Below are 25,687 nucleotides of genomic sequence, written 5' to 3' on the forward strand. Positions count from 1 at the left end.
ACATTATTCATGTATCGAAATGACTATAGGCCCAAAATCTAGGATTATGATTAACCAAAACTTGCAATAATACAAGCATATGAAAAACACTAAGTAGACTTGCCTCATTCTGAAGCTACTGAGGTGTGGCTTCAAGGACCCCTCCCTGTACAGGCCTGTGACAGCTGGGGCTGTGTGCGCAGTGCTTGTGTCTAGGAAATTACTAGCGATCTCAGAAGGAAGGGACTTGCCTATTCAAGACAGCAGGAATGTGCTGTGATTTTTCTCACTGAAAACATTCACTTTTGTACCCAACCTTGCATTCTTTTCTTAGATCTAAAGTCTAAGTTTCAGGCCTCATGAAACCTAGCTCTGCAGATGGGCTCACGTAACCCCTCTCACCAAGGTCTGCAGGACACACTGTAGGATCTCCTCTCAGCCTACCTGGCCCCCTTCCCAGAGAGGATGCTGGTGTGTGACTTTCCAGAAACAGTGAATCTGATAAGTATATATAGATATTTCTCCTCCCCTTCTAGTTATTAGTTTTATTTTGAAATAATTTTAAACTTACAGAAAAATTGTAAGTACAAAGTACAGAGAACTACTTCCCCTGAACCACGGAGAGTGACTTCCCAAAATGTGTGCAAAGTGACAATCTATGAAGTTAATCTTTACACTGTCTCTGACAGGGTGCTGCTGACAGAGCCTCTCCTGTGTTGTGTTTGCGGCTGCCCTCCTGAGGCCCTCCCCAAGGCTACCAAGCTTTTAGAACAAGTCATTTAGGTGAAAGGAAAACTGTTTAGGTGAAAGGAAAAGTGGACAGGGAAGAACTCCCTGGTCTTTTTCTACACTACTGGTAACACACTACATTCTCTATCCTAGACCTTATACTCTTGATAAATGTTAATGTAGCACCCTGTTATATGTAAAATGTATGGTGCCACATTAATAAGGAGCAATCTAGTATATTGCTTTAACAATTCAGTCTCTTACCATTGGGTATGTTTTGCCAATCTTTTGCAATTCCAAATAAGGACTGTATGAATAACATAGTTACTGAGACTGTAGAACAAGCCTATTCCTTGTCACTTTATACACACATCAGTATACTTGTTGGATAAAATCTGGGAAGTAGATCAAAGGGCATATGATCTTAATTTTGGCAAATAGCTCTTTATGAACAATGTGTAAGAAAACTTTTAACCAGCTCTTTGCATGACAGGGAGTTAAGAAATTCTGGGCATTTGTGGATTAAAAAATCAAAGTCAAAACCCCCTCTCCTACAACCCAAACCAACCAAAATGAGAAAATAACAGCTTCTTACTTGTTGCCTCTGTGTATAGGGTCTTCTCATCAACACTTTGAACACTACAGGAAAAGAACAATTTCCTTCCTTCAACTTTATCAAGTTGGCTATTGATCACAACAACAGAACAAAGAGGGATAGGTCTACAAAAGAAAAAAAAATCTCATCAGATTCATGTAACATTGAAAGTTGACCAAGCATATAAGAAGGGTGCAATCTGATACCTGGTATCAGTGGGAGTCCCTTACGGGGCTGGCACCAGCCGCTACGTACCCCTTACTCCTCACTATTCTCAGAAGCTGTTCCATCAGAAGGCCCTTTGCAAAGTCTGAAGAAAGCTGAAATCATGTAAACTAATGCAAACAGGACCAGGCAGGTCTTTAGCTGCCCTCATTTTCTCCGTCATAATCTAAATTTCTTAACCAATCCCCTCTAGATTAACTGTCAGCAGAAAAATACCTAACAAAAACTGCTGATAACAACTTAACATGCTAAGCCAGGGCTATCCAACAGAACTTTCTGTGACGGTAGACATGTCTGATCTCCCCGCTGTCCAATAGTCGTCGCAGGTGCCTATTGAGCACTCAAATGTGACTGATGCAGGTGAAAAGATGAATCTTTAAATCTATTTAATTTTAATTAAGTTATAGTTAAATGTAAATAGTTACATTTGTTTTGTGGCACATAGAAATCCTAGCAACAGCCTGTCGTAATGAAAAAGATCTCTCTTTAAAAGTGAAACTAGTTGGAAGACATGGGATGTGTTTTGTGTTCTTCTACTACCACCGTGTGGAGGCAGGAACAACTCCAGGTGCAGCGGGAGTTTTCTCTGTGATTCCCCTCTGCCCAGTTTTTGCTCCTAATAGCTTTATTTGTCCCTTTTTTTAAAAGATGCATTTATTTATGCATACAAGAATTGGAGTATAGGCCAGAGGTGCAGTGGGTAGAGAAGATGCACCAGAGACAGAGTGGGGAGCAGAACAGCAGATCTACTGAAATATACTGCTGAGAGGAGCAATAGACAGGACAGGAGAGGTCTGCCGCACTATGTGGATCACTCCCCGATTGGGAACAGAACTTGTGTTGCAGTGGCTTCAGAGAGCTTCATAGTGCTGTGTTTTAACCCACTGTGGCACCAGGGAGGCCCCTACTTGACCCTTTTAATGGAACTACCAAGCTTTGCTTTTATAAACATTTCTACATATCATCCTTTATGTCATGTTATCTGATCATCATGCAGTCTTAAGTTCCTGAAGGTTTCAATCTGTTGTTCATTGTTTCCATTGATTTTTACTTCTGGTCATTTTTTTTTTTTTTTATGTTTTGAAGATCTATTTGTTCTGAAGGAAAAAATGTCCTCCAGAACTCCTTGTCTGTCTTGTTGCATAAAATCTGATTTAAATTCCCAACCAATATGCCAGGAATGGGTTACAGAAATCCTGAGAAATGAATCTTTTCAGCTAGTAACCACTAATCAATCATTAGATGCTTTGTCTATTTATTTTAATGTGCTAGTAAGCACAAGAAAATAAACCAAGTGTGACACTTGGATCCAAGGGCTGAAGATTATCTGAGATGATTAAGGAGCAATCTTGCTTTTTAGAAGTAGTACAAGACACCTGCTGATCAACTGATACTATAAATTATCTTCAATTAAAATTCTAGAGGTTGATACCTCTAGAATCTTGAAGGGACATCAATTGATTGGATTAAATTTCAGTTTTAACCCTGTTTTCCCTCTATTCAAATGATTTCATTTAGAACTTGTCTTTAATAGATTTTCTAATTGTGGGTAACACATGAACAGCAATGTAAATGATTCATGTGAATGGCTTGTTAGAGGGGACAGGACAAAGCACAGGACCCAGCAGGCAGCAAGACACAAAATACATGCTGAGCTAAATTATAATCTAAAAACTTCAGTGATCTTGTTTTGAAGTGAACCATTACTTATTATTATTATTTTTTTTTGAGAAGGGAGGGTTGTATTGCATTCTTTTGTCCAATGAATATTCTTGAAAGAACATTACAGAGTCATATTCTTTCTACTGGGAGATGAACTTTTGCTAATTAAATGAGATCAATTTCATTGTAGGTAAGCAGTAAACCAAGGCAGAAAATGTACTGACTAAAACACAATGGGCCTGGATAGTAAATAATGTGAAGGAAATACGGGTGTAAGGGAAGATTTAGGCTTGGAAATTCCGTCAGGCCCAGTAAGGACTTTTAAGGTGGCCGCATCTCATGAACTCAGGGTTGGGCTCTAATCACTTTGAACGGCAAAATCCAGTCTCATCGATTATCTCCAGGTTTATTGCCCAGAATCTAAAATTTTTGTTGATCTAGAGATAGTTTCTTGAGGTCTGACATAATTACTGCAAGCCAAGGGAGGCTACAAGACTGAGTATTTTACCTTCAGTAAAATGTATACAGTGACATCCTGAAGAAATTAATCCAACCCAGAATGAAAAAGTTGATAGGTTAAGAGTAGGTGAAAAATAAATGTTATAAGTCACTGAAATAATCTTGTGTTTGAGATATTTAAAAGAAACTCTAACACCAGGATTGTTACTTTATTTAGTGACATATTTAATGAAATTATGGATTATGTTTTTAGTTAAGGTTTCAATATTTAAAATAATTTGCGCTATCGCCCATGGTTGTGTCAGCTGCTGGCCCTTAATTTATTTGAGGTGCTAATCACACCAGTTAAGGGACCACTTCCCTAACGTCTCTGTCACTACTGAGATTAAGTGATGAGCTGTGTAGCAGCATAAGGATGCTTCCTGAATTTCCTTGCTCAGTGCTGCTGCTCAGGGCATGAGCTGGCTTTGGCAGCCACTCAAGGCTGAAGGAGAGCTAGAAAGAGCCCGCAGCCCCGAACCAGGGAACAGCCAACCAGCCTGGGATGACTTTGCCTTTAGATGTGTTTTACACAACACATTTCACCTTGTTGAAGCCCTTTTATTTTGAAGTAACTGCTATTGGCAGCAGGGGAGGGAGCAATTGAAGCAGCTGGCTGTCAGTTCATTCAGTGTGAGTGTGCCTGTGTGCGCACGCATGTGTGCTAGGGAGCAATAAAAAACACTCCCAGGGAAAAGAAAAGAAGGCAAAAGCCCTTGTCTAATTCCTTCCAACCAGGCCTCCATATAAATAGACCAAGAGTTGGCAAACTGTGCCTTATGATAACCTGCCTGATTTTGTAAATAAGTTATACTGGAAAAATAGTGATACCCACTTCTTTACATATTGTGCATGGCTGCTTTTGTACAATGGCAGAGTTGAATACACTGTATGGCCTGTAAAGTATAAAATGTTTATGGAAAAACTTTGGCCCATCCATTTGGTGGGGTGAGAATGCTTTTCTAAGGAATAGCCTCCTGGCTGAGGGTTAAAGTAAATCACAACAGCAACAATAAAACAACACACACATACACAAAACCGAAAACCAAACGAACCCATCATCCATGAAGTATGGCTCCCCAGTGGCGGCTGAATAAGCCATGAGACTCTGGGGGTACAAAATGGAAAAGTTCCCTAACTTAAATGCTTCACTGTGTGAAGTAATAACTCACAAAACCTCATTTGAAAATCTCATCTATTGAGCTTTCTGATCTTAAAGTCTATTTTGCCCTGTTGCTTTTCCTCCATTCCAAAGCCAGTATACACACCATTTTACTGATTGAACAGGTGTAGCTGCATGATTGCAGAATTAAGTAAAATCAAGCCAGGCTTTGTGTTTGATGGGTATCAGCCCTTCTATTTCTCTGTATGTATGAAGTTAAACATGTTTTGTTATGTAGTAGATCTGCTCTACTCAGATCCCCTTTGATCTTTTTTTATACCTTTAGTTTTGGTTTTCTCTGTAGTTGCTTTGCTCAGAGGCAGAGTGCCTGGGAATTTCTAGTCCCCAGGGCAGGATTATCCCACAACTGATGTGCGTGAGCTATGAAGATTGCAGCCCTTAGCTGTGGGAGGGACAGTCTAAGGCTTGCTTTTCACTCCAGAGTTCCTTGCATGATCATACCATTTGCAGGACTTTGAGAAACCACACTTGAATGGCTTCTTCCCTTGCCCTTTCTGCTTCTCCCACTCACCTTGTATTATCTATATTATATGATAAGCACACTTTGATTTTGCCCTTCCATTTTCTGTGTTTGCACTAAGAGCTAGGACTAGTTAGTATTATTTCTCTTTTGAATTTGTAGAACTCAGTGTAAAATGAAAATTCAGAGACCCTTGTTCAAAAAATACTAGGCATTTCAAGAGCATGACAGCAAATTATTGAGCCAAGTGTAGGTGGGGGCCTTCTAAGCATCTGGGTGACCTTGCTAGAAGATTTTAGGTTCTGGGGCTTATCACTGTGCCCCCTGGACATTATGGGAGTACTTCCTTGATAAACACTCACACCTGAGACTTATCTTGGTATATGCTGCTGGGGACCCTAGTCTATCCCTCCTAAGAAGTAGAGAATATCCACAAATTTACCTTTTATAATTGATGTTAAGGTTGGCGGTCATGACAATTCCTCCAGCAATAATTGCAGACATACCAACAGTAGTATCAATCATGGTGGCAGTGGCACCTCCATGAAGAAATCTAGTCATAAAAGGAAGGAAAGAGAAAGTTTTCCACCAAGTTCTGAAAGCACAGAGCCTCTCAAAAGAGAGAGAAAAATTACCCAAGTATTACCATATAATTAGAGGGACATATGAAAAGTCCATTTAGTCCAAGTTTAATGTACTGAATGTCAAATTATATCCATGTTCCTAACATAATTTTGTTCATGATTTAACAGAGCAGGATTTGTAATAAAACCAAAATTTAGTGTTAATCAGATCACAAAAAAGCAAGCAGCTAAAATATAATTGAAAAAAATTACACTATGCTTTAACTGTAACAGCCTTGTTTAAAAATTTAGGAAATGCAGTGCTCTCTGGTGGCACAATGGGTTAAAGCACTGCATTATGAAGCTCTCCAAAGCCACTGCAGCATGAGTTCTATCCCCGGCCAGGGAGCTGACCCACATAGTGTGGCAGACCTCTCCTGACCTGCCCATTGCTCCCCTCAGCAGTGTACTTTATCAGTATGCCTGTTCTGCTCCCTACTCTGTCTCTGGTGAATCCTTTCATCTACCACACCTCTGGCCTGTACCGCAGTTCTATAAGCATAAATACATAAATCTTTTTTAAAAAAAAATTTAGGAAATGTAAAAAATAGAAGAAAAGTTAAGATTTGTAATTTCACCATCTTGTGATAAATCATGGTTGATATGTTAAAGAGACACTTTAAATTACTCTTTTGGCCTATGCTCCATGTATATATTAAGTTATGAAATCTTTCTAAATCAATAAATGTAATACCAGTTGTGATGCCTTTATTATATTCTAAGGGCATGGGGGTATTATAAGATACCAGTCTTCTAGATCCACGTTTCTTAACTATGGTTCTTACCCCGGTGCTCCTTGCAGGTAAGGACCTCCTTGAAACAAGCAAACTATCCTTTTCTCAACATCATTATAGAACATCGCATATTCAAAGCCCAGGCCCTCCTCATAGCTTCTGGTGAAGAGCCGGGCCTCGGAGTTTTGTTCTTCTTTTAGGTTCAAATCTGTAGAAAAATGAGGTGTGTGGGCTTGTGAAAAAAGACCAAGACAGAGTTAGACACCTTTTCCTGCTGGAATCACAATTCAATGATAATCAAAACATCAGTCAGGAACCCCCTCCTGGCAATGGCACAAAAGGTTAACATGTAGCACTTTGAAGTGATCGCAGCCTTTATAGCAATAGTTCGATTCCCCGCCAGCCAGGGAGGTGACCCATGTAGCATGGCGGACCTCTCCTGACCTGCCCGCAACTGCCCTCAGCAGTGTATTTCAGTAGATTTACTTTTCCTGCTCCCCATTCCGTCTCTGGTGAAGCCTCTCGCCACCCCTGAGCCTCTGGCCTGTACCCCAGTTCTGTATGCATCAATAAATCTTAAAAAAAGTAACATCAATCAGGCATATCTTTGAAGGAAATCAGAGGGGTCCTCCAAAACAGAAAATAGGATCTTTGCATTTGTGTATTAACAGGGTAATACCATCTAGAGAAGATGGATAAATTCTTAGAATGACACAATCACCCAAAGCTGAACAAAAAAACAGAAAAATGAAACCAATTACAAGCAGTGAAATTGAAACAGTAATCAAAACCCTCCCAAATACAAAAGTTCAGGACCAGATGGTTTCACAAATAAATTCTATCAAACATTTGAAGCTGGCCATCCTACAAAAACTTCTAAAAAATTTAGAAAAAAAGAAAAAATCAAATACACTTTACAAGGCTAACATTACACTAACACCAAAACCAAAGACAACACAAAGAAAAAAAACTAAAGTGTCCTTAATGGACACAGATGCAAAAATCCTCAATCTTAGCAAACCAAATTCAACAAACCATCAAAAAGATTATATATCACAACCAAGTGGGATTTATTCCAGTGACACAAGGATGTTTCAACATCCAAAAATCAATTATGTAATTCACCACATCAACAAAAAGAAAAATAAAACCATATAATCACATTAAAAGGTGCTGAGAAAGCATGTGATAAAGCCCAATATCCATTTATGATGAAAGCCCTTGAAAAACTCAGGATAAAAGGGACATACCTTAAGATAGTAAAAGCCATATATGACAAACCCACAGCCAATATCATTCTTTTTTTTTTTTTTTTTAAAGATTTTATTTGTGCATACAGAACTGGGGTACAGGCCAGAGGCTCAGGGGCGGTGAGAGGCTTTACCAGAGACAGAGTGGGGAACAGAACAGGCAGGTACACTGCTGAGGGGAGCAGCGGGCGGGTCAGGAGAGGTCTGCATTGCCACGTGGTCACCTCCGGGGCAGGCGGGAATCGAACTCATGCAGAAGCGGCTTTAGATTCTCAGTGCTGTGCTTTAACCCGCTGCGCCACCAGGGAGGGCCCACAATGTCATTCTTAATGGTGAAATGCTGAAAGTAAACTTCTCATTAAGATTTGGAACAAGATAAGGAGGTCTGCTCTCACACTGCTCTTCAATATGTACTAAGAGTCCTAGGTAGGGCAATTAGGGAAGAGAAAGACATAAAAGGAATTCAAATAGGGAATGAAGTGAAACTATCATTATATGCAGATATATACTATAGACAGAGATTCCTTAAAAAATTCACAGAAAAACTAATTAATGCAATAGACCAGTTTAGTAAAGTAGCAGGTTACAGAATCAATATTTAAAAAATCTGTATTTTTTTAATGCCTTCCTATATGCAAACACACAATCTCAAGAGTAAGAAATTAAGAAAACCACCCCATTTGCAACTGACCAGAAAAAAAAAATTGGGGAATAAACCTAACAAAGGAGGTAAGAAAACCTACACCACTGTTAGAAGATACAAAGAATGGAAAGGTATTTCATGCTCATGGATTGGAAGAAGTAATGAAAAATCACAATCACAAAACTTGTCTGTAAGGAGGGGTGACTTTCTCCAGCCATGCTTAGCTCTGTGAGGACTGTACAGACAAGGATGGCAGGCTGCTATATTCACCCAGGGCTGGGGTTTCCCAGTTAAATGTGCTAGAGTTCAGGCAGGAGAGGGTTTAGGGACAATGAGGATGCAGGGGCCCATCAACTGAAGGTCTCGATGAGGTTTCTATGGGGTCGGAAGGAAAGCTGGAAGGAAAGAAGGTGGGAAAAAAGGACGTGGATTTGGAGGTCATGCACTTTCTGCAGATAATAAGGCCCAACTTGTACCTGGGCTTGCAAGGCTGGGGCTGGGTGACAGAAATTTTATAGGTGATGAGAAAGCAAATGTACTCAGGAGCCATGATATGTGAGAGTAGCTGTTCCTACCAAGAAAAAAGTCTCTGAAATCTTGAAACCTGAGTGATGCATTATAAGATAAAGGTTTCCAGGAGCCGTCTTCACATTTCTTCATGAACTGGTCAAAGAGGAATCTTATTTCCTTGCTCCAGCTGGGGTTAGGGAGAGAGGAGTCCTTAGAAGTGACTTTTCCAGAAGAAAACGATTTCTAAAAGAGAAAAAGAGGATAAATGGGACTTGTGTCCTATTGCACAACAATATTCTCCTATTTTCTGACCATCTTGCTGTTTTTCTTCTTCCCAGAAGTTTATCATTTCAAAGTTGATATACTGGAAATGAAGTTTGACTGGGTGGGTTCAAGAGAGAACAGAAATCAAGAAATATAGTCATGGCATGTTTGTAGGCTAATGAGAAAGATCTAGCAGAAAGGATGTCCTAAAAGAGGTCAAGGTGATGGAATACAGTGTGCAAATAGAAGTCTTGTTCTCTTCTAAGAATATGGCCACTACAGTCACAATGGGAACAAGGAACCTGAGCACAGATGCAGGGAGGAAGGTAAATGAGACAGTAGGCACAAAGACATTCTCTTCTGATTGCTTTATTTTCTCTTAATGAAACAGGAGGCAACATCAGCTGAGAGTGAGGCTTGAGAAGTTAGAAAATAGCCACACAAGTGGGAGTGTGGACAGAAGAGAGGAAAAAGCCTTAAAGGTCTATTTAAAGTAATTAAAAAAAATCCATTGCAGGGCCCTCCCTGGTGGCGCAGCGGGTTAAAGCACAGCACTAAGAGGCTGGAGCCACTTCCGCATGAGTTCGGTTCCCGCCTGCCCCAGAGGTGACCACATGGCGTGGCAGACCTCTCCTGACCCGCCTGCTGCTCCCCTCCGCAGTGTACTTCGTTGATCTGCCTGTTCTGCTCCCCACTCTGTCTCTGGTGAATCCTCTCACCCTCCGCATCTCTGGTCTGTGCCCCAGTTCTATATAAATAAATAAATCTTTAAAAAAAAAGTCCATTGCAATCCCCACACTACTACCTAAAAATGTGTTTAGAAGAGTAAGAGTTAATGAGTAAATTAGGAAATATCTGTCTAAGCCCATGAAGTCAGGGGCCCCAAGTGTCTCTCAGGTCTATCTCATGAATAGCACAGAAGCTCAACAAAAAGTTGTTGAATGCATTACTGAGTGCTGCAAATAAGAAACCAAAACAGTCTTTACCAACTGATTCTTAAAAATGAAGAATGTACTCATATATTAGTTCTTCAACTACTTAGTCACACATGTGCATCAGAGGGAAGTTCAAGTGAAGGATATGGTGTGTTAGTTGACAGCTCAGTCAACAGTGTCACACAGCAACTTATTCTAAGGTCTTATTCTGCATGAGTTTCAAGTGTACTAAGGAAGCATACAGCAAAAATTCAGAGAAACTTGAACATGTTCTGAGAAAAGCTACTGGGGTGTGAAGGAGGCTGACAACAGAGAAGGCTGGCCCGTGATGAGAACTGGCAGGTCCACAGGAGTGAGAAACGTAAATAAAATTCCCACACCCACTCTATCCTAATCACATGAATGATGACACATGATACATGGAAGAACTCAACAACTGGGTGAAAGTCACAAGAGAGATTTTCGCTCAGTATAGTAGACAGAAGAAATCACTAGCATTCAGAGCTGGTCAAAATGGAAAAGCCATGCCTTAAACTTATGATACTTGTAAGTAAGGAAAAAACTATTCGGAGTGATGCCCAAATTCTCACTAGTGTGAGAATGTTTGAGCCAGTAAAAGTTTGCCCCTAAGGAGACCTCCCCACTTTGCAGGACATCTGGGAGTTATGACCTGCCCATTGCCCTTATGCCTAAAGTGGGGGGTGGGGGGTGGAGAGGGAGAGGAGGATATGACAAAACAAACAAACAAAAGAAAACCAAATGGAAGCACCCTCTTTGTCCCAAGACCCCACCAGTGGAAGGATTCAGATGAAGTCCAGATGGCTGGTTGTAAGGGTGATGTAGAAAGCAAGAGAAGACCGAGAAAATTAGACTATAGTAGTCTAATTTTTTAGACTAGTTTTTGGTAGTGCACATTTTTTCCACTATGAAACAAATGTGGGTACCCACCCTCCTCTCTTCTATAGCAGTGACTTCTGAAGGAGAGGGTGAGCTTCTGAGTTCCATGAGGGTGGGCACCTTATTTGTCTTCTTCCTTGCTGTACAGTCTGTCACACAATGTGCTCCAGACATATTTGTGTAAGAAAGCCAGTGACTCTCAAGGGAGAAAGTAGGAAGTAGTAACTATATTAGACAGACCCCGCCCTATGTGATCCTGATCATCCCCTTGAATTCCCGCACTATATGGAAGTCCCAATTTTCAGACTCTGTTAATCTATTTATATGGATTTTTTTTCTAATGAATATATTTCAATACTACCCACATTTTAAATGCAGTGGTTCCTAACATTTTTAGAATCCCATTAAAGCCACTGATATCTATCTAAAAAAACTGACTTTCCTTGAGGAGGGGAGACCATTATTTTCCAAGTGCTTACCTGAAAGAATGGCATACTTCTTGCATTCTCATAATAGCAGGACTGCAAGTTTTGATTTTTGTTTTAAATGCAAAAGTCTAATTTAAAAGCCTAACTTGTATTATAATAGCGTCTTCTAAAATGGTAGATAGGGTCCTCCCTGATGGTGCAACAGGTTGAAGCACAGCACTATGAAGCTGTCTGCAGCCACTGCTGCAGAGTTTTATCCCCGGCCAGGAGGGTGACACACATGGCGCAGCAGACCTCTCCTGCCTTGCTCCTTAGCAGTGCATTTCAGTGGATCCGCCTGTTCTGCTCCCCACTCTGTGACTAGTGAATCCTCTCATCTTCTGCACCTCTGGTCAGTATCCCCAGTTCTTGTGTGCATAATAATAAATAAATCTTTTAAATAAATAATCTTTTAAAAAATGGTAGATAAAGGTGGCCATTACTGTCTCCATTTAAAGGGAGGTAAAACCGAAGATGAGTTCAGTAAGACTGTTGTGGAGATGATAGAAGAGCAGAAGATAAACCAGCTTAAAGAATTTTCAATTTTTTAACAATTTTAGTCAATTGTTAGTATCATCACAGAAACCACTGGTCCCCAAATTCCAGGACCAATGGCATCCAAATACAGGTTCTCATATCCTATACCAAAGGGTCCAGATGTTTTGGGTCCAGCTCAGAAACAGTGAACAACCAAAAGTTTAACTCTTCAGTTATTACAAAACTGAGGCCAACCCAGCTTCTCGACTGTGAAAGCTCTTGAGAAACCTAAAGAGCAGGGATTAAAGGCAGCAGTATGTGCCACCACAAAATATGACTCTTAGGCACAGGATCATTTTGAGAAACAGCAGGTACAGGAGCTCAGAGAATAGGGTAGAGGTTCCTCTTATGTTGGGGAATTTATGTTTGTACTTTTGCAAGAGTGTTTCTCAGTAACAGGAAGAGAAGGGAGACTCAGGAAACTTACTGACTGAAGAAAATCACCTAGGCCCTCCCCGCTGTCCCCACTACTTTTTTGTCTTTAGCTTAGGCCACTGGGGGGTGAGGAGTTATGCACTTTCCCCTGAGTATCTCCCATGGGGTATGTATATTCATAACTTGTTTTTTTTTTTTTTTTAAAGAAGGTAACGGGCAGGAAAGTAGGCTGTTCACAGTTTCTCCCAATTCTTGTATCACTAACCTGGAACTACATTTTCCTCCTTTAAGGTGCATTTATTTCTTCCATCGCTTTTATCACCATTTGTTTTTAGTACAACACTATCATCACCTAACATACTTTTTGTTAATAGTTCCTCTAGTGGTTCTAATGGCTCCATTTCGCCACTAGCGTCAGCTCATGAGGACCCAGATTTTAGGAAATGAAAAGCAGGCAGAGATCCCCATGGGTGATCCCTCCCTTCCTTCTCTCTCCTTTTCCTGCTGTTCTTCCTACACGCGTGTGTAAAGCACTTACTATGTAGCAGGTACTGCTTTGAGCATTGGAAATACAGTAAGGAAAAAAAAACATAAAAACATCTGCCCTCCTGGAGCAGACACTCTAGTGGTGAGGGAAAAGATTAAATAAGCACAAAGATGGTGACAATGTTGCAGAAAAAAGAAATGCACCTTAATATATGCATATTATTAAATGAAAGAAAACAAACTGCAAAGGCCACATTACTGCACACCATCTGGAAAAGGCACTCTATGAAACAAGACTGGTAGCTGCTCAGGACAGGCAAGAAGGCAGGCGTGCAGGTGGAGCACAGGGTGGTGACTGTGAGGGAGAGCATCTATGCTAAGCTGCACCTCTTCTCGGGAATGTGAGACGGAAATGCCATTGTCACAGAACTGGGCCCAGGTGTCCTTCGTGGAGAGGAGAGGAGACGGGTGCAAGAATGTGGGGTTCATGAGGAGACCAGAACTTCTGTGTATGACCCTCATGATTCTGGCCTGAACTCATGAAGTGCCAATCTGCCCAGATAAAAGGTAATTCCTCCCTGAAACATTCTCCCTTCTCCATTGTTTGTCAGGCAATAAAATTCTTGGTGTGTTAAGCTGAAACTGGTTTCTGAATTTTTGGCTTTCAATCACCAATTAAAAGGATCATCACCTTAAGGGGTGTTTGCTAACAATATGATACTATAATAATAGATGCAAGTCCAAGTGAAGCTTAATGTAAATGACACACTTTAGTTTTTAATAATGTAATTAACACTGGTTCATCAATTATAAACAAATGTACTATACTAATGTAAGCTATTAACAGGAGATGGCACAGAAACTTGTAAAGGGTATTTGGAACCCTACTTTGCACTCTTCTGTAAACCTGAAACTGCTCAAGAAGATACAACAAAATGCACATAACCAGAATGTGTATGTGTGGTAGGTGTGGTGGACTACCTTGGAAGTTTGGAGTCTGAGAGATGGGGGTTGGGAGTGGCCCAAGTGTTCTAACTTTCTTAGGGTAATGGTGTCATATATTGGGATAAATGGGGGCAGGCTTAGGACAGAGAGAAGATGATGTTATGGGAGAACAGAGGCTTTCTGAGTCTCTGTCTTCACTCCTGCTAGTGGTGGTAGGATCTAAGGGGTGGGGGAGGCAGGCTTGTTCTTGGTCACAGCTTTATGCTCTCCCACAATCTACAACATGTATACAGACTATGGCCAACAAAACTGGAGATTATATCAAACTGCTGCCCTATCTGCTTTCCTTTTTAAGTGGTAACTAGTGCATTAATCCGTTCTTAGTTTCCTATTGATATTTAAACAGTCTTTATGGGAAAGTAGCTGTTCCTACCAGGGCACCTGTTTTTCAGGTCTTGACTCCTGTGAGAAGATTTAGAAGTATAAAAAGGCAAATATTCCCAGGAACCATCTTCACATTTCTTCATGAACTGGTCAAAGAGAAGTCTTAAATCCTTGCTCCAGCTCGGGTTGGGGAGAGAACGGTCCTTAAGAGTGACTTTCTCAGTAGAAAACGACTTCTAAAAGATACAGAGGAGAAAAAGAAGAGTAATAGAAGGCATGTCCTATTGCATCCCATATTCTCCTGTTTTCTGATCATGCTACTTTTCTTCTTCCCAGAAGCTTGTTATTTCAGAGAGGAAGCAAATATCAAGAATCACTGGTCCAACCTCCTTAGGAGAAATGGAGACTGAAAGAGGGTATGATTACACCCTTGCTGTCACCCAACTATTGGTGGAGTAGGCATTAAAAGCAGATCTTGCAGATACCCTTCCTTTTTCAAATCTTAAACAAGCACAAGTGAGTCAGGCATTGGAGATAAAGGGGATGAAGGACAGACATGTTCCTCCGTGTAAACAAAGTGCTGTCACTGGGAAGCCAGAGCATAAGGGAGAGAGGTATTCACCTCAGACTAGTGATTCAAGGAGGAGTTCTTTTTTCAAAAAGATTTTTATTTATTGATGTTTACAGAACTGGGATACAGGCCAGAGGTGTAGGGGCAGTGAGAGGATTCCCCAGAGACAGAGTGGGGAGCAGAACAGGCGGATCTATTGAAATACACTACTAAGGGGAGCAGTGGCAGAGTCAGGCAAGGTCTGCTATGCCATGTGGCTCACCCTGCTGCAGATTGCTTCACAGTGCTGTGCTTTAACCTGTTGCACCACCAGGGTGGGCCCTCAAGGAGCAGTTCTTTGACTGCAATTTTGATTAGACAAGCATAAAGTAGCCAGCTAAAAAGAGTATTATAGGCAAAGGATTACTAAGTGCAAAAGCAAGGATGTATGAAACAGTTTTGAGGAACTAATTACTATCCTCATTTTATGGATGATGAAACTAAGGCCTAAAAGAAATTTGTCATTATTTTGGTGCAAGAAGAGCAGATGGCTGCACAGAGGCAGTCAAGGGTGTGACTATGAGAAGTCTCCACACTAAACTAACTGCTGAATTGTATCTACAGAGCTCTCAGAGGGACTTTAAACAGAGGTGTGCTATCAGATCTGGCCATGACATGAAAAGATACTGGGAGTAATCAAGATTGGAATCAGAGAGCCATGTTTAGAGGCTACTTGGGATAACTCAGGTGAAAAATTATGAGCATATAAGCAGAACTTGTGATTATCTGGTTAAGGAGACCAAAAGGAGAGGAGAGTAAGGAAAGAGATTATTTGGTTAAGGAGAGTAAGGAAAGAGCCAATCCTAGGTTTCTGAATGGTGCACAAGAAAGGATGACAGAGCCAAATGTCCAGAAAGAGAACATAAAGCACAAGGGCCTTCCTGGTGGCTTTGGGGTTATGTCTCAGTGCTTTTACTGCTGTGGTCTGAGTTCTATCTCCTCCAAGGGCGCTGATCCACACGGTGTAGCAGCCTGTTCTGTCTCACCCGCTGCTCCCCTCAGCAGTATATTTAGTAGATCTGCCTGTTCTGCTCCCCACTGTCTCTGGTGCATCCTCTCACCCCCTGCATTTCTGGCCTACCTCTCAGTTCTTCTATGCAAAAAACAAACAAACAAACAAACAAACAAACAAGCAAGCAAATAGAAGAGAATGAGGTTGGAGGAACAAGTGCTTCATGTCATAGTAACGATGGCTGTACCTGTGCTTTTTTCTGTAGCACTGAATACTGCTTCTTCTCCAGTACCGGAAGCCAAGTGGCATTATACCCAGGCCATGGAGGACTTGGGGGACAAAATGTGACCTACTAAGGAGCAGGGCAAAGTGAATGCCCACAGCACCAGAAAGGGAAATCCACTCTTTTGACTTCCATGGCAATCTTCAGACATTAAGATCATACTAGCCACCTAATCAATTCATTAGGATTCAGTGTACCTACAACACTTGGACAGTACCCCAAAGTCAAAATAAGGGAGGCTGTTTACTGTGATGAAAGAACAAGCCAACCGGTCTTGCTGACATGTAAGCTGGCTTATCTTAGCCTGATGGCAAGAATATGGAGAGACTGGCTCAAGAACTCGAGGGAACTAATAATGTCCTGCCCAAACAAAAGGGGGTCCTGACTTTGTGAGGGGAAACATGAGCAGGACAAAGATCACTCTCCTCCCTCACCTTGGATTTGTACCTCTGTTTTTTCCCTATGGTTTTCGATTGGCTCATTCCTTCAGAACCCAGTTCAAAAACTTGGGGGAAGAAAAGAAAAACAATCTTAAAGATGCAACTATTATCTCTCTTGTTTACAACCAAAGGAAAAAATTCTGATGTATTTTCTTCAAGTTTTTTAAAATGCAACTTTACTTAATAAACTGTAAATTAGTAACAAATATAAATTTTTACTATAAAACTTATTACATTAATAATACTTAGCGGGTATGGCAGACCTCTCCTGCCCTGCCCGCTGCTCTCCTCAGCAGTGTATTTCAGTACATCTGCCTGTTCTGCTCCCCACTCTGTCTCTGGTGCATCCTCTCACCCCCCACACCTCTGGCCTGTACCCCACGTCTTGTATGCATAAATAAATAAATCTTAAAAAAAAGAATATTTAGCGTTCACTTTCTCATGTCCTTAGTCTCAGTTACACTAATTTCAGTAGCAGAAAAATAGTTCTTTAAAATGATGTACTATAACTTAGATCATTTAAGTTTGATATTAAAATTATTTCCAAACTTCTGCTTTCAATGAAAATATCCACTAAAATGCTAGAAAAAAAGCCTTTTTTCCTATTTTGAATCTTTTCCTTAGAATCCAATCCTTTTAAATGCACATGCATTCTGAAAGTAACTTCACAAACACAATTAGTCACAAATTAATATGTACTGACTAATACATGTCAGTTGAGAGGAAGAATAGGATGTGTTGGCTAAGAGTTGTGAATCTGGGCTCATCTCATCCACAGGTCTCACGTTTATTTTATTTATTTGTTTCTAAAGATTTATTTACTTATACAAGAACTGGGATATAGGCCAGAGGTGTGGAGGGTAAGAAGATTCACCAGAGACAGAGTAAGGAGCAGAACAGGCAGACTGACTGAAACACAGTGCTGAGAGGAGCAGCGGGCGTGTCAGGAGAGGTCTGCTGGGCCATGTGGGTCAGCTCCCTGACCAGGGATAGAACTTATGCTGTAATGGCTTCGGATATCTTCATAGTGCTGCAGTTTAACCTGCTGTGCCACCAGGGAGAGCCCAGGTCTCATGCTTAATTAAGCAGCTCTAAGTCTGATCAGGTCCATCAATTTTTTATGGATCAGTACAATAGACAATAAAAGCCTTTTAAGTATTAGAATGACTCCTGGGATTGCTGACTCTCCTACTTCATTTTAACTTTGCAAGTCTGGGGTTAACATACAGATGGCTAATGGGCACATGAAAGAATGCTTATTGTCACTTATTAGGGAAGCACAAATCAAAATCACGATGGTATACCTCTTTCCTATGAGCATGGCCTCAATCAAAAGGACAGTTAAGAAAAAGAAACCCTCATACATTGTTGGTGGAAAGGTCCAGCTCCTCTAGAAAATAGTATGGATGTTTCTCAAAATATTAAAACATAGGTCTACCATATGATCTAGCAATTTCACTCCTTGGCATCTATCCGAAGAATTGGAAAACACTAACTGAAAGCAATACAGGCACTCCTGTGTTCACTGCAGCCCTATTTACAATTACAAGCAATTGCAACAACCTAAGTGCCTAGTAACAGATGACTGGATTAAGAATATGTGTTATATACATAATAGAATACTATTTAGCTATAAGAATAAATGAAGTCTTGCTATTTGTGAAAAGATAGATGGAACAAGAGAGGATTTTGTTAAGCAATAGTAAAGTAAAACAGAAGGAGAAAGACATGTATCAGATGATTTTACTCATGTGGAATATAAAACAAAACAAAAACAAACCCTTGAAATTTCACTGCACAGCTGAGGTTACCAGAATTGCAGAGGGAGGTGAGGTTGAGGAACAGGTAGAAGGGATCCAGTGGAATGCTGTGGAGGACTATGGGTGCTTAGCTGGTGGGCATGGCAAGATAGTGTACCAATTAGGAACTGTGAAACTATATTCCTAAATTATATATACTCTTGTAAGTCAATGTTACCTCAATTAAAAATGAGGTAATTAAAAAAAAAATCTGAGATTTAAATGCAACACACTTTTTCCTGTCTTCATATGCTGTGAATCTGTGCCAGGAATAGTTTAGACAGAGAAAGAGAACTTAGTCCTATCTTGTAGTGCCTGCAGCCTGCAGTGTGGAAATGCTAATTGGATACTGGAGCGACTTCTAAAGAACACTTCAAAAAGATGAGGACTGGTAGAATGATCTCTTTGGGATGAGTTCACTAAGGAGAGGAGGGTAAGACTGTTTCATGTGAGGGCACAGAGAGATGAATGGCACATAAGGTATGTTGGAGAACTGCTAGGATTTCAGTCCTCATGGATGTAAGGTGCAAAGGACATAGCAGCAAGATGTGGATGGCAAAGTAGAAAGGGGATGAGAATCACACGAGAGGCTTTGACCTTCACACAAGGTTCTTTTAGGTCAATGTTTCCAGGGTCAATAAAAAAGATGATTAAGGATATAGGGACCCAGGAATGTAGAGAGTGACTGAGGGGGTAGAGAAAGTCTTGTCCAGTCTGAAGACTGGAATGGATAGAAGAAAAAGAAAGTTTTTTTTTTTTTTCCTTAGTGTTCCTGTGCATGTCAGGAGGCAGAGAGAAGGAGTGGAATTATACTGAATGAAGACTTGATGTTTGAGAAATACAAATAATTAAAGTTTCAGTACAAGGAGGTGAAAACTAAGAGATACTTTAAGTAAAGGTGTTTTACATACATGGCATAGACTCTGAGGGATAAACACTATGGATGATCATTACTTTTTACTGCCCTGATTAGAGAAAAGGTCTTGCTTGATCTTTGGTTACAGCCTTGTCATATGGGATTTATTAAATAAAGTTATAAATTTATGTGTCTCCTTTTAAAGATTAAGTTACTGAATAGGAAGAAGCATGGTGTATAAAGCTTCTAAACACTACTATTAAATATCCTCAACACAGATCACAAGGCACCAACATATAATTAAAGTAACAAAATTCTCTTTGTTGTGAGATTAGCATAGACCCTCTTCTTTTCAAGTGCCAAGTGATACAGGATTTATAACCAATCTGCACTCATTAGTGTTTAAATGAAAGCAACAACAGCCTTCAGTTCTTGCTCACTACATCTGTTCCCACTTCCATATCCTCTCAGCACATTATTACAGCAGATAGGGTATTATGTTCTTTAATTAAAAATTTATTTTCTTACATCATTCTTCATTTTTATATAACATTTGGTTTCTCCCCTCACATGTAGTTCCCTTACTTCTCCCACCACCATGGCTTCTGTGACTCTAGGTTGCTATAAATTTAAATGAGATAACTCAAGTAAAGTTAGTCTTTGATTAAGAAATTTCACCCTTTCTCCCAAACTAGGTAGTGAACTCCTTAAGAGAAAGGACTGCTTCTTACTCATCAGAGACCTGTATCTGGCATACTGTTGGTGCTTAACATTCATTGAATATATCCATAAAGCAAAACAGGCAATATTTACTTAATACTAACTCCAGGCATCGGTGCTAAACGCTTTACTTGAATTATCACATTTAAATTTATAGCAATCCAGGGTCACGGTGGCTATGGTGGTGGAAGAACTAAGGCAACTACATCAGAGGGGAGAAACCCAATTTAAAAATTATAGCAACCTTAGGGTCAGCACACTGGTTAGAGAGGGTACAAAGAATCTGAGGCGCAGAGAACAATCAGGGCTGAACCCGTGAATGCGCCAGCGCTCTTCCAGGGGTGGGAGTGTGTGAAGCCATGCTTGGCCCGACTGCCTAGGCGGAGATCCCAACGGCACCGTGTGACCTTGTGTAAATCGCATCCTTTCCGCCCTAACATCTGCACAGGTGGTGCTCCCTCAACCTGCCGGCCAGAGTCAGGCACCTCACGTTGCCGTCACCCCCCCACCCCAGCCCCATTCCACAGGGTTCGACCCTCAGGACAAAAAGAGCGGGTGACCCAGTGCACACCGCTGCCCTTGACAGGAACGCTAGCTTTTATTCTGAGACCAGACCTCCGCTATGTAGGCGTGCCCCGACGCGCTCTGGCTCCCGGCCCGGCCCGCCCCGCCACGCGGACTCACCCGCGCGGGCCGAGGGTCCCCTGCCAGCGGGGGCGCGGTCCCCGGCAGGCCGCGTAGGGCTCCGAGAACGCGCAGGCGCGCGGCGTAGCTCAGCATCACCGCTCCAAAGGCCGCCGGCGACAGCCTGGGCTCTGACACCAGCCGGGCGCCCACAGCGGCGCGGCGCCCAATCGGCCTTATTAACGCCGGGCCCGGGGGCGGGGCCTCCGGGGCGGGGCCTGGGCGTGAGGGCCGGGCGGGGCTGCCTTTCCGGAAGACCTTCCGCCTCCGCGGGCGCCCGGGGCCACTTCCGGGACAGCCCCAGCCCTAGCCCGGGCGGGCTTCCCCGGTGACGGTGCCGGCCTCCGCGCTGCGGGGCGGGTCTGCTTGCTTCCCGTCGGCCTCTCCCCGCCGTAGTCGGTGCCCGTTGTGCCCAAATAGTTCTCCCTCCCGCAGAAGACAAACAGCCTAACGGCTGTAGAGGCGCTGGCCACGAAGGCTAGCATGGTAGCAATAAGATGTTGAAGGCTCTGACAAGTTACTGGCGCTTGTTACTAGCGACACGTCGTGTCTGTGGTATTGATTCAGAGAGCATTCTGGGTGCAAAGGACGTTTATGCCATTAACTGCTTAAACTGCTCTTTCTCCTCCTCCCTCCCACCCCCATCACCCTTCATCCTTCTCCCGCCCCCCCCAAACCCCCACTTTCTGGCTCCTGTTAGAGCTACAAGTCCGAAGCTTTTGTCTTCCAGATAGAAGTAGAAATTGGAGGAACACTGGAAGGGTGAGCGTCCATCTCTAACTTTGGGGACAGACTTGAGCTCTGAGTGCCTCCCATCACCTGGAACGGACTTTTCAGTTGCTTTTGTTTCTTGATCTTGTGGGAACTACAATGAGGCTTTACCATTGTAAAACCAGGGCCTTCTCTTTGACTGAGAGTTTCGAAGTTTCAAGTTGCCTTGAACTCCTCTTAACAAAAAAGTGCCGCGGATTAGCTGTGTAATGTGTGAGACTGGCTTTACAGGATGCTGGGAGCAGATTGTTAAAATTTCAGGGGGTTGACAAGTCAATTCTTTAGTATGGCCATTGTCAAAATTTACATTATGTAAACTTAAAGTATGTTAAATAGTAAAAAGTAGCATCTTGATGATTTTACTATTATCTGTGCTCTAGGTTATTTTGCCTGTATTGTATTTGCATGATGATAATCGGTACATACTTTCTCAAATTCCAAGTTCAGTCACTTAATGGTAGGTAACTTGAAATTCACTGAGTGGGAATGTTCATGCAGACACTGTAAATGAGGGCCTTTCCCCCTCTTTGTTAAATATTTGTCAATATTAAACCATAGGCCTAGAATTGGGTGATGTGGTATCTAAAGACAGTAAAAGTTGTTACAGTGATGAGTTACTAGAATTGCTTGTTAGGGTCACATTACACAATGTTTTTCTGCTAACACAATTCTGTAGCCACTCACATAGTTAAAGGTGGGACTGGAGGGACCATTAACAGAAGAGATTAATCAGAAATAAATAAACTTAGATTTGGGCTTGGCTCTAAATTAGTACACCATCCCTTTTCCCCCTGCCTTTTTGTTGTTGTTGTTGTTGGTAAGTAGTTAGTGTTTGTGAAACTCCCAGAAATTGAATGTCTTCTGCGTTCCCTTTTATTACATAAATTTCTTCATCAGCTTGTCAGTAGGAGACAAGGCCCTTCACAATAATAACTGGGACAAAGGCATAGATGGCATCCTGATAAAGGGAGTTTGAGAGATGAGGCATATAGGGGACTCATAGAATCCTAGAGTGAACTGAAGGTGATAAGGCATAAAATGTGGTTCAGATATTCTGTCTTCTTAACAGGGGTTGCCCAGAAAAAGGGGAGATTCCAGGTTCCCTGCCCCACCCAAAGGAGGGTGGGGCTGAGCAGGGAGGAGGAGAAGCTGAAGAGGAGACTGTAGAAAGAATCGGGATGTAGAGCCAGAAGGAAGACACATGGAACAGAGGGAGGCACATGGACCAGAGAGACAGGTGAAGAACGGCACTTGCCTTTTGGTCCAGGACTGAACGCAACAGAGGTGGGTGAGACCTGTGGGGAGGTTAACTATGGCAAAATCTTGATTTTGATTTTGCTCTTTTCCTCCCCCCCTGTACCTCCTTAGTGGGACAGGGAACCTGGAAACTCCCCTTTTCCTGGGTACCACACTGTTACATTCTCAGGTTCTTCCCCAGCTCCTAACACACAACCTTTATTCAGTTATCTTCAATACAGTGTTCCATTTTCCCGAGGGCATGGATAGTACCAGGAGGTCTTATCAATCACAGTATTTTCTGTGCTAACACACAATGCTTCAATATTTGTTTAGCAGCAAGGGATCTAAGTACCTTGTTATCTATTTTCTTACAGGTGGTACATGCAGATGGAAACACACATACATAATAATTCCATGAAATTGAGTTGATTTCTGTTAATAAATATGAAAAGTCTATATAGATATCTTAAAATTGTATGTACTTACAATTTGCGATGTAGTCAGCCAATTGTTGGGACATAGGAAATCATTATGTACCTCTCTGGGATAGACTGATAAAAGAAAAAAGTAAAGTAGTTTTGTGTAATAAATAACAAAACAAATACAATACTGAGTAACTGCTACCTAGTTTCAGATGCAATCTCAAAATAACCTAGCTAAGATAAGGAGGGTAGGCTGGAAAAAAAGGAGCAGATTCCCTAAGTTTACCAAAGAAGGCACAGGAACCAGAGGTTTTTTTTTAATTTCAGTTTTGCTTTCTCCATTGCAAAGAGATAAGGAGACTGTGTCTTCCTGGGACAAAACCTTACAGAAGGATGTTTCCTTATAAATGTCTTTTTCAAAAGCAACCTCCACCCAGCCTTCAGGGCTACAGGTTTTGCTTCCTTGCACAATCAAAACCCATAAGTAGGCTCCAGAACTGCAATATAAATACACCAATAACTCACTTGTCAATCTCTCAAAACATCTTACGCCTAGGACAAGTCTAGGTCAATTACACTCAGTATATACTAACTTTTACATTTTTCAAGTACTTGCAGTGATTTGGTTCAGTCACCCACACTCTGATCTGATTTCCTTACCAGGCATTTTTCTGAAGTATTTATGTTGATAGTGTTTAAAAAAAGAAAGAAAGAAAAAACAATAGGCCCACAAATGTAGTTGTTCATACTGGGCCCCCACCTTGACTTAACACCTAATCTCATTGCACTTTCAACCTCTCCCAAAAAATCAATCCCTAAACCAATCAATCTGGAGTTTCCGGTCTGCACTAGTAGGCCATCTGCATGATAAGGTAGCTCTTGGCTGAGGTGTCCAGGTTGCTGGCAGCCTGTGAACAGGTTGAGGTCCCAAATGCCTGGGGTCCTAGAGGCCCTGGGTGAGTCTGAGGTGGCAGGACACCAGCAATGGCAATAGCCACACATTGGGCCCTTTTCTTTCCTTCTCCCTTTCTTTTTTTTCCAGCTGACTGGTCTCCCTATCATTTAGGCCTTCAAGGTCATGTCTAGTCTCTGGAGCTAATGAAATAAACTATTGGAACAGCTTGATCTACCATGTGAACAAGTCATTGAAGCATATAAAATTTCTTTTCCTCTCATCCCTCTCTCAGACCTTTAACACTTTCTTACTTTTTTTTTACCATTGCATTTTAACCATTTTACATTAAATTACTTTCAGGACCTTCAAAATATCCATTCCCAATACATTTTTTCCTTTTAAAACACACACCTCACTTTACTTACATTCAAGTTATTACCTCCTCCATTTTTAATAAGACATTGTAAAAGCTGTTATACTATCATCTCTTTGGACTAGATGACTTAGCCATAAACACATGCTTTCAAAAGAAAACAATTTTCTTTTTTACAATAAGGAGCAAAAAAGTAAACCTGAAAGTTTCAATTGTAGCTTTAGTTTCTTTTAGGACTAGAATTCCAAATTGCAGGGTTATTAATGGAATAATTACATGCACCAGACTGGTGAGTAATCATTAGACAGATTGATAACAGTATGAAAAATCAGAGAGACAACTTAATACCATGTACATTTTTCATATACATGTGATTCAGTATGATTGAGTAACTTGTCCACTTGGCCTTAGATGCCAGCTTGAATTTTTTCTAGGACCATGGGAAAGGAAGGAGGTTAGATATTTAGGAAAGACAAAAGTTTTTTTTTTTTTTAAAGATTTATTTATATATACAGAACTAGGGTATAGCCAGAGGTACAGGGGCGGTGAGAGGATTCACCAGAGAGAGTAAGGAGCAGAACAGGCAAATGGAGGAAGTACACTGCTGAGGGGAGCAGTGGGCGAGTCAGGGGAGGTCTGCGGTGCCATGTGGATCACCTCTGGGGCCAGGGTTCCAACTAGCACTGAAGCAGCTGCGGCCAGCTTGCAGTGCTGCATCCTATCCAGGGAGTGTTGCAGTACCAGGGAGGGCCCAACAAAAGTTCTTTTTTTTTTTTTTTCCCCAACAAAAGTTCTTTTTAAAGAGACAAGCGGATTTGTATTTCTGGAAGAGAATTTAATTACAAAGCAGGAGATAGTTATTTCACCAATTTTTGTGAAGATATTGAAAAGCCTGTTAGTGTTCAGTTCCTTAGCAATTCCTTTGGATGAACCACACCTTAAATTTGTATTTTTAAGAGTGGTTCTTTAGCTTTAAAGAAGTTGTGCACAGAGAATTTACATTACAATTTTAAGACCAGAAAAAATTTCCTTTTCTACTGTACAAAGGGCTTAGTATAATACCTTAAAGAACCTAGTTTTGAAATGCCTTAGGTTTAGTTTGATACACCTATTTACCAAGTTTTTTTAATATACTTTTATATCAAGCAGGTTTTCAGATAGAAGTTAATATATAGAATTTTATATATAGTTTTAACCATCACCAAAAACCTAGGGCCTAAGGCCAAAACAATTTTAAAGACAGCAGTTTTACTAACTTTCTT

At 41.3% G+C, this 25,687-nt stretch overlaps 1 protein-coding gene across 1 annotated transcript in view; it reads right to left on the reverse strand.

The window, feature by feature from the left end:
• Positions 1-21,210, reverse strand: part of THEM4 (thioesterase superfamily member 4) — a 23,517-nt gene extending 2,307 nt beyond the window's left edge. The window contains exons 1-6 of the mRNA XM_012733242.1: positions 21,096-21,210; positions 20,726-20,943; positions 14,431-14,617; positions 6,740-6,896; positions 5,774-5,884; positions 1,304-1,428 (exon numbers count right to left, since the gene is read on the reverse strand). Coding sequence (XP_012588696.1) covers positions 1,304-1,428; positions 5,774-5,884; positions 6,740-6,896; positions 14,431-14,617; positions 20,726-20,943; positions 21,096-21,210 — 913 coding nt within the window. The remainder of the gene's footprint in view (positions 1-1,303; positions 1,429-5,773; positions 5,885-6,739; positions 6,897-14,430; positions 14,618-20,725; positions 20,944-21,095) is intronic.
• Positions 21,211-25,687: the final 4,477 nt, after the last annotated feature.

Source organism: Condylura cristata, unplaced genomic scaffold (assembly GCF_000260355.1).
Source record: "Condylura cristata isolate star-nosed mole 26May11 unplaced genomic scaffold, ConCri1.0 scaffold00040, whole genome shotgun sequence".
In the NCBI taxonomy this organism is placed as follows: domain Eukaryota; kingdom Metazoa; phylum Chordata; class Mammalia; order Eulipotyphla; family Talpidae; genus Condylura; species Condylura cristata.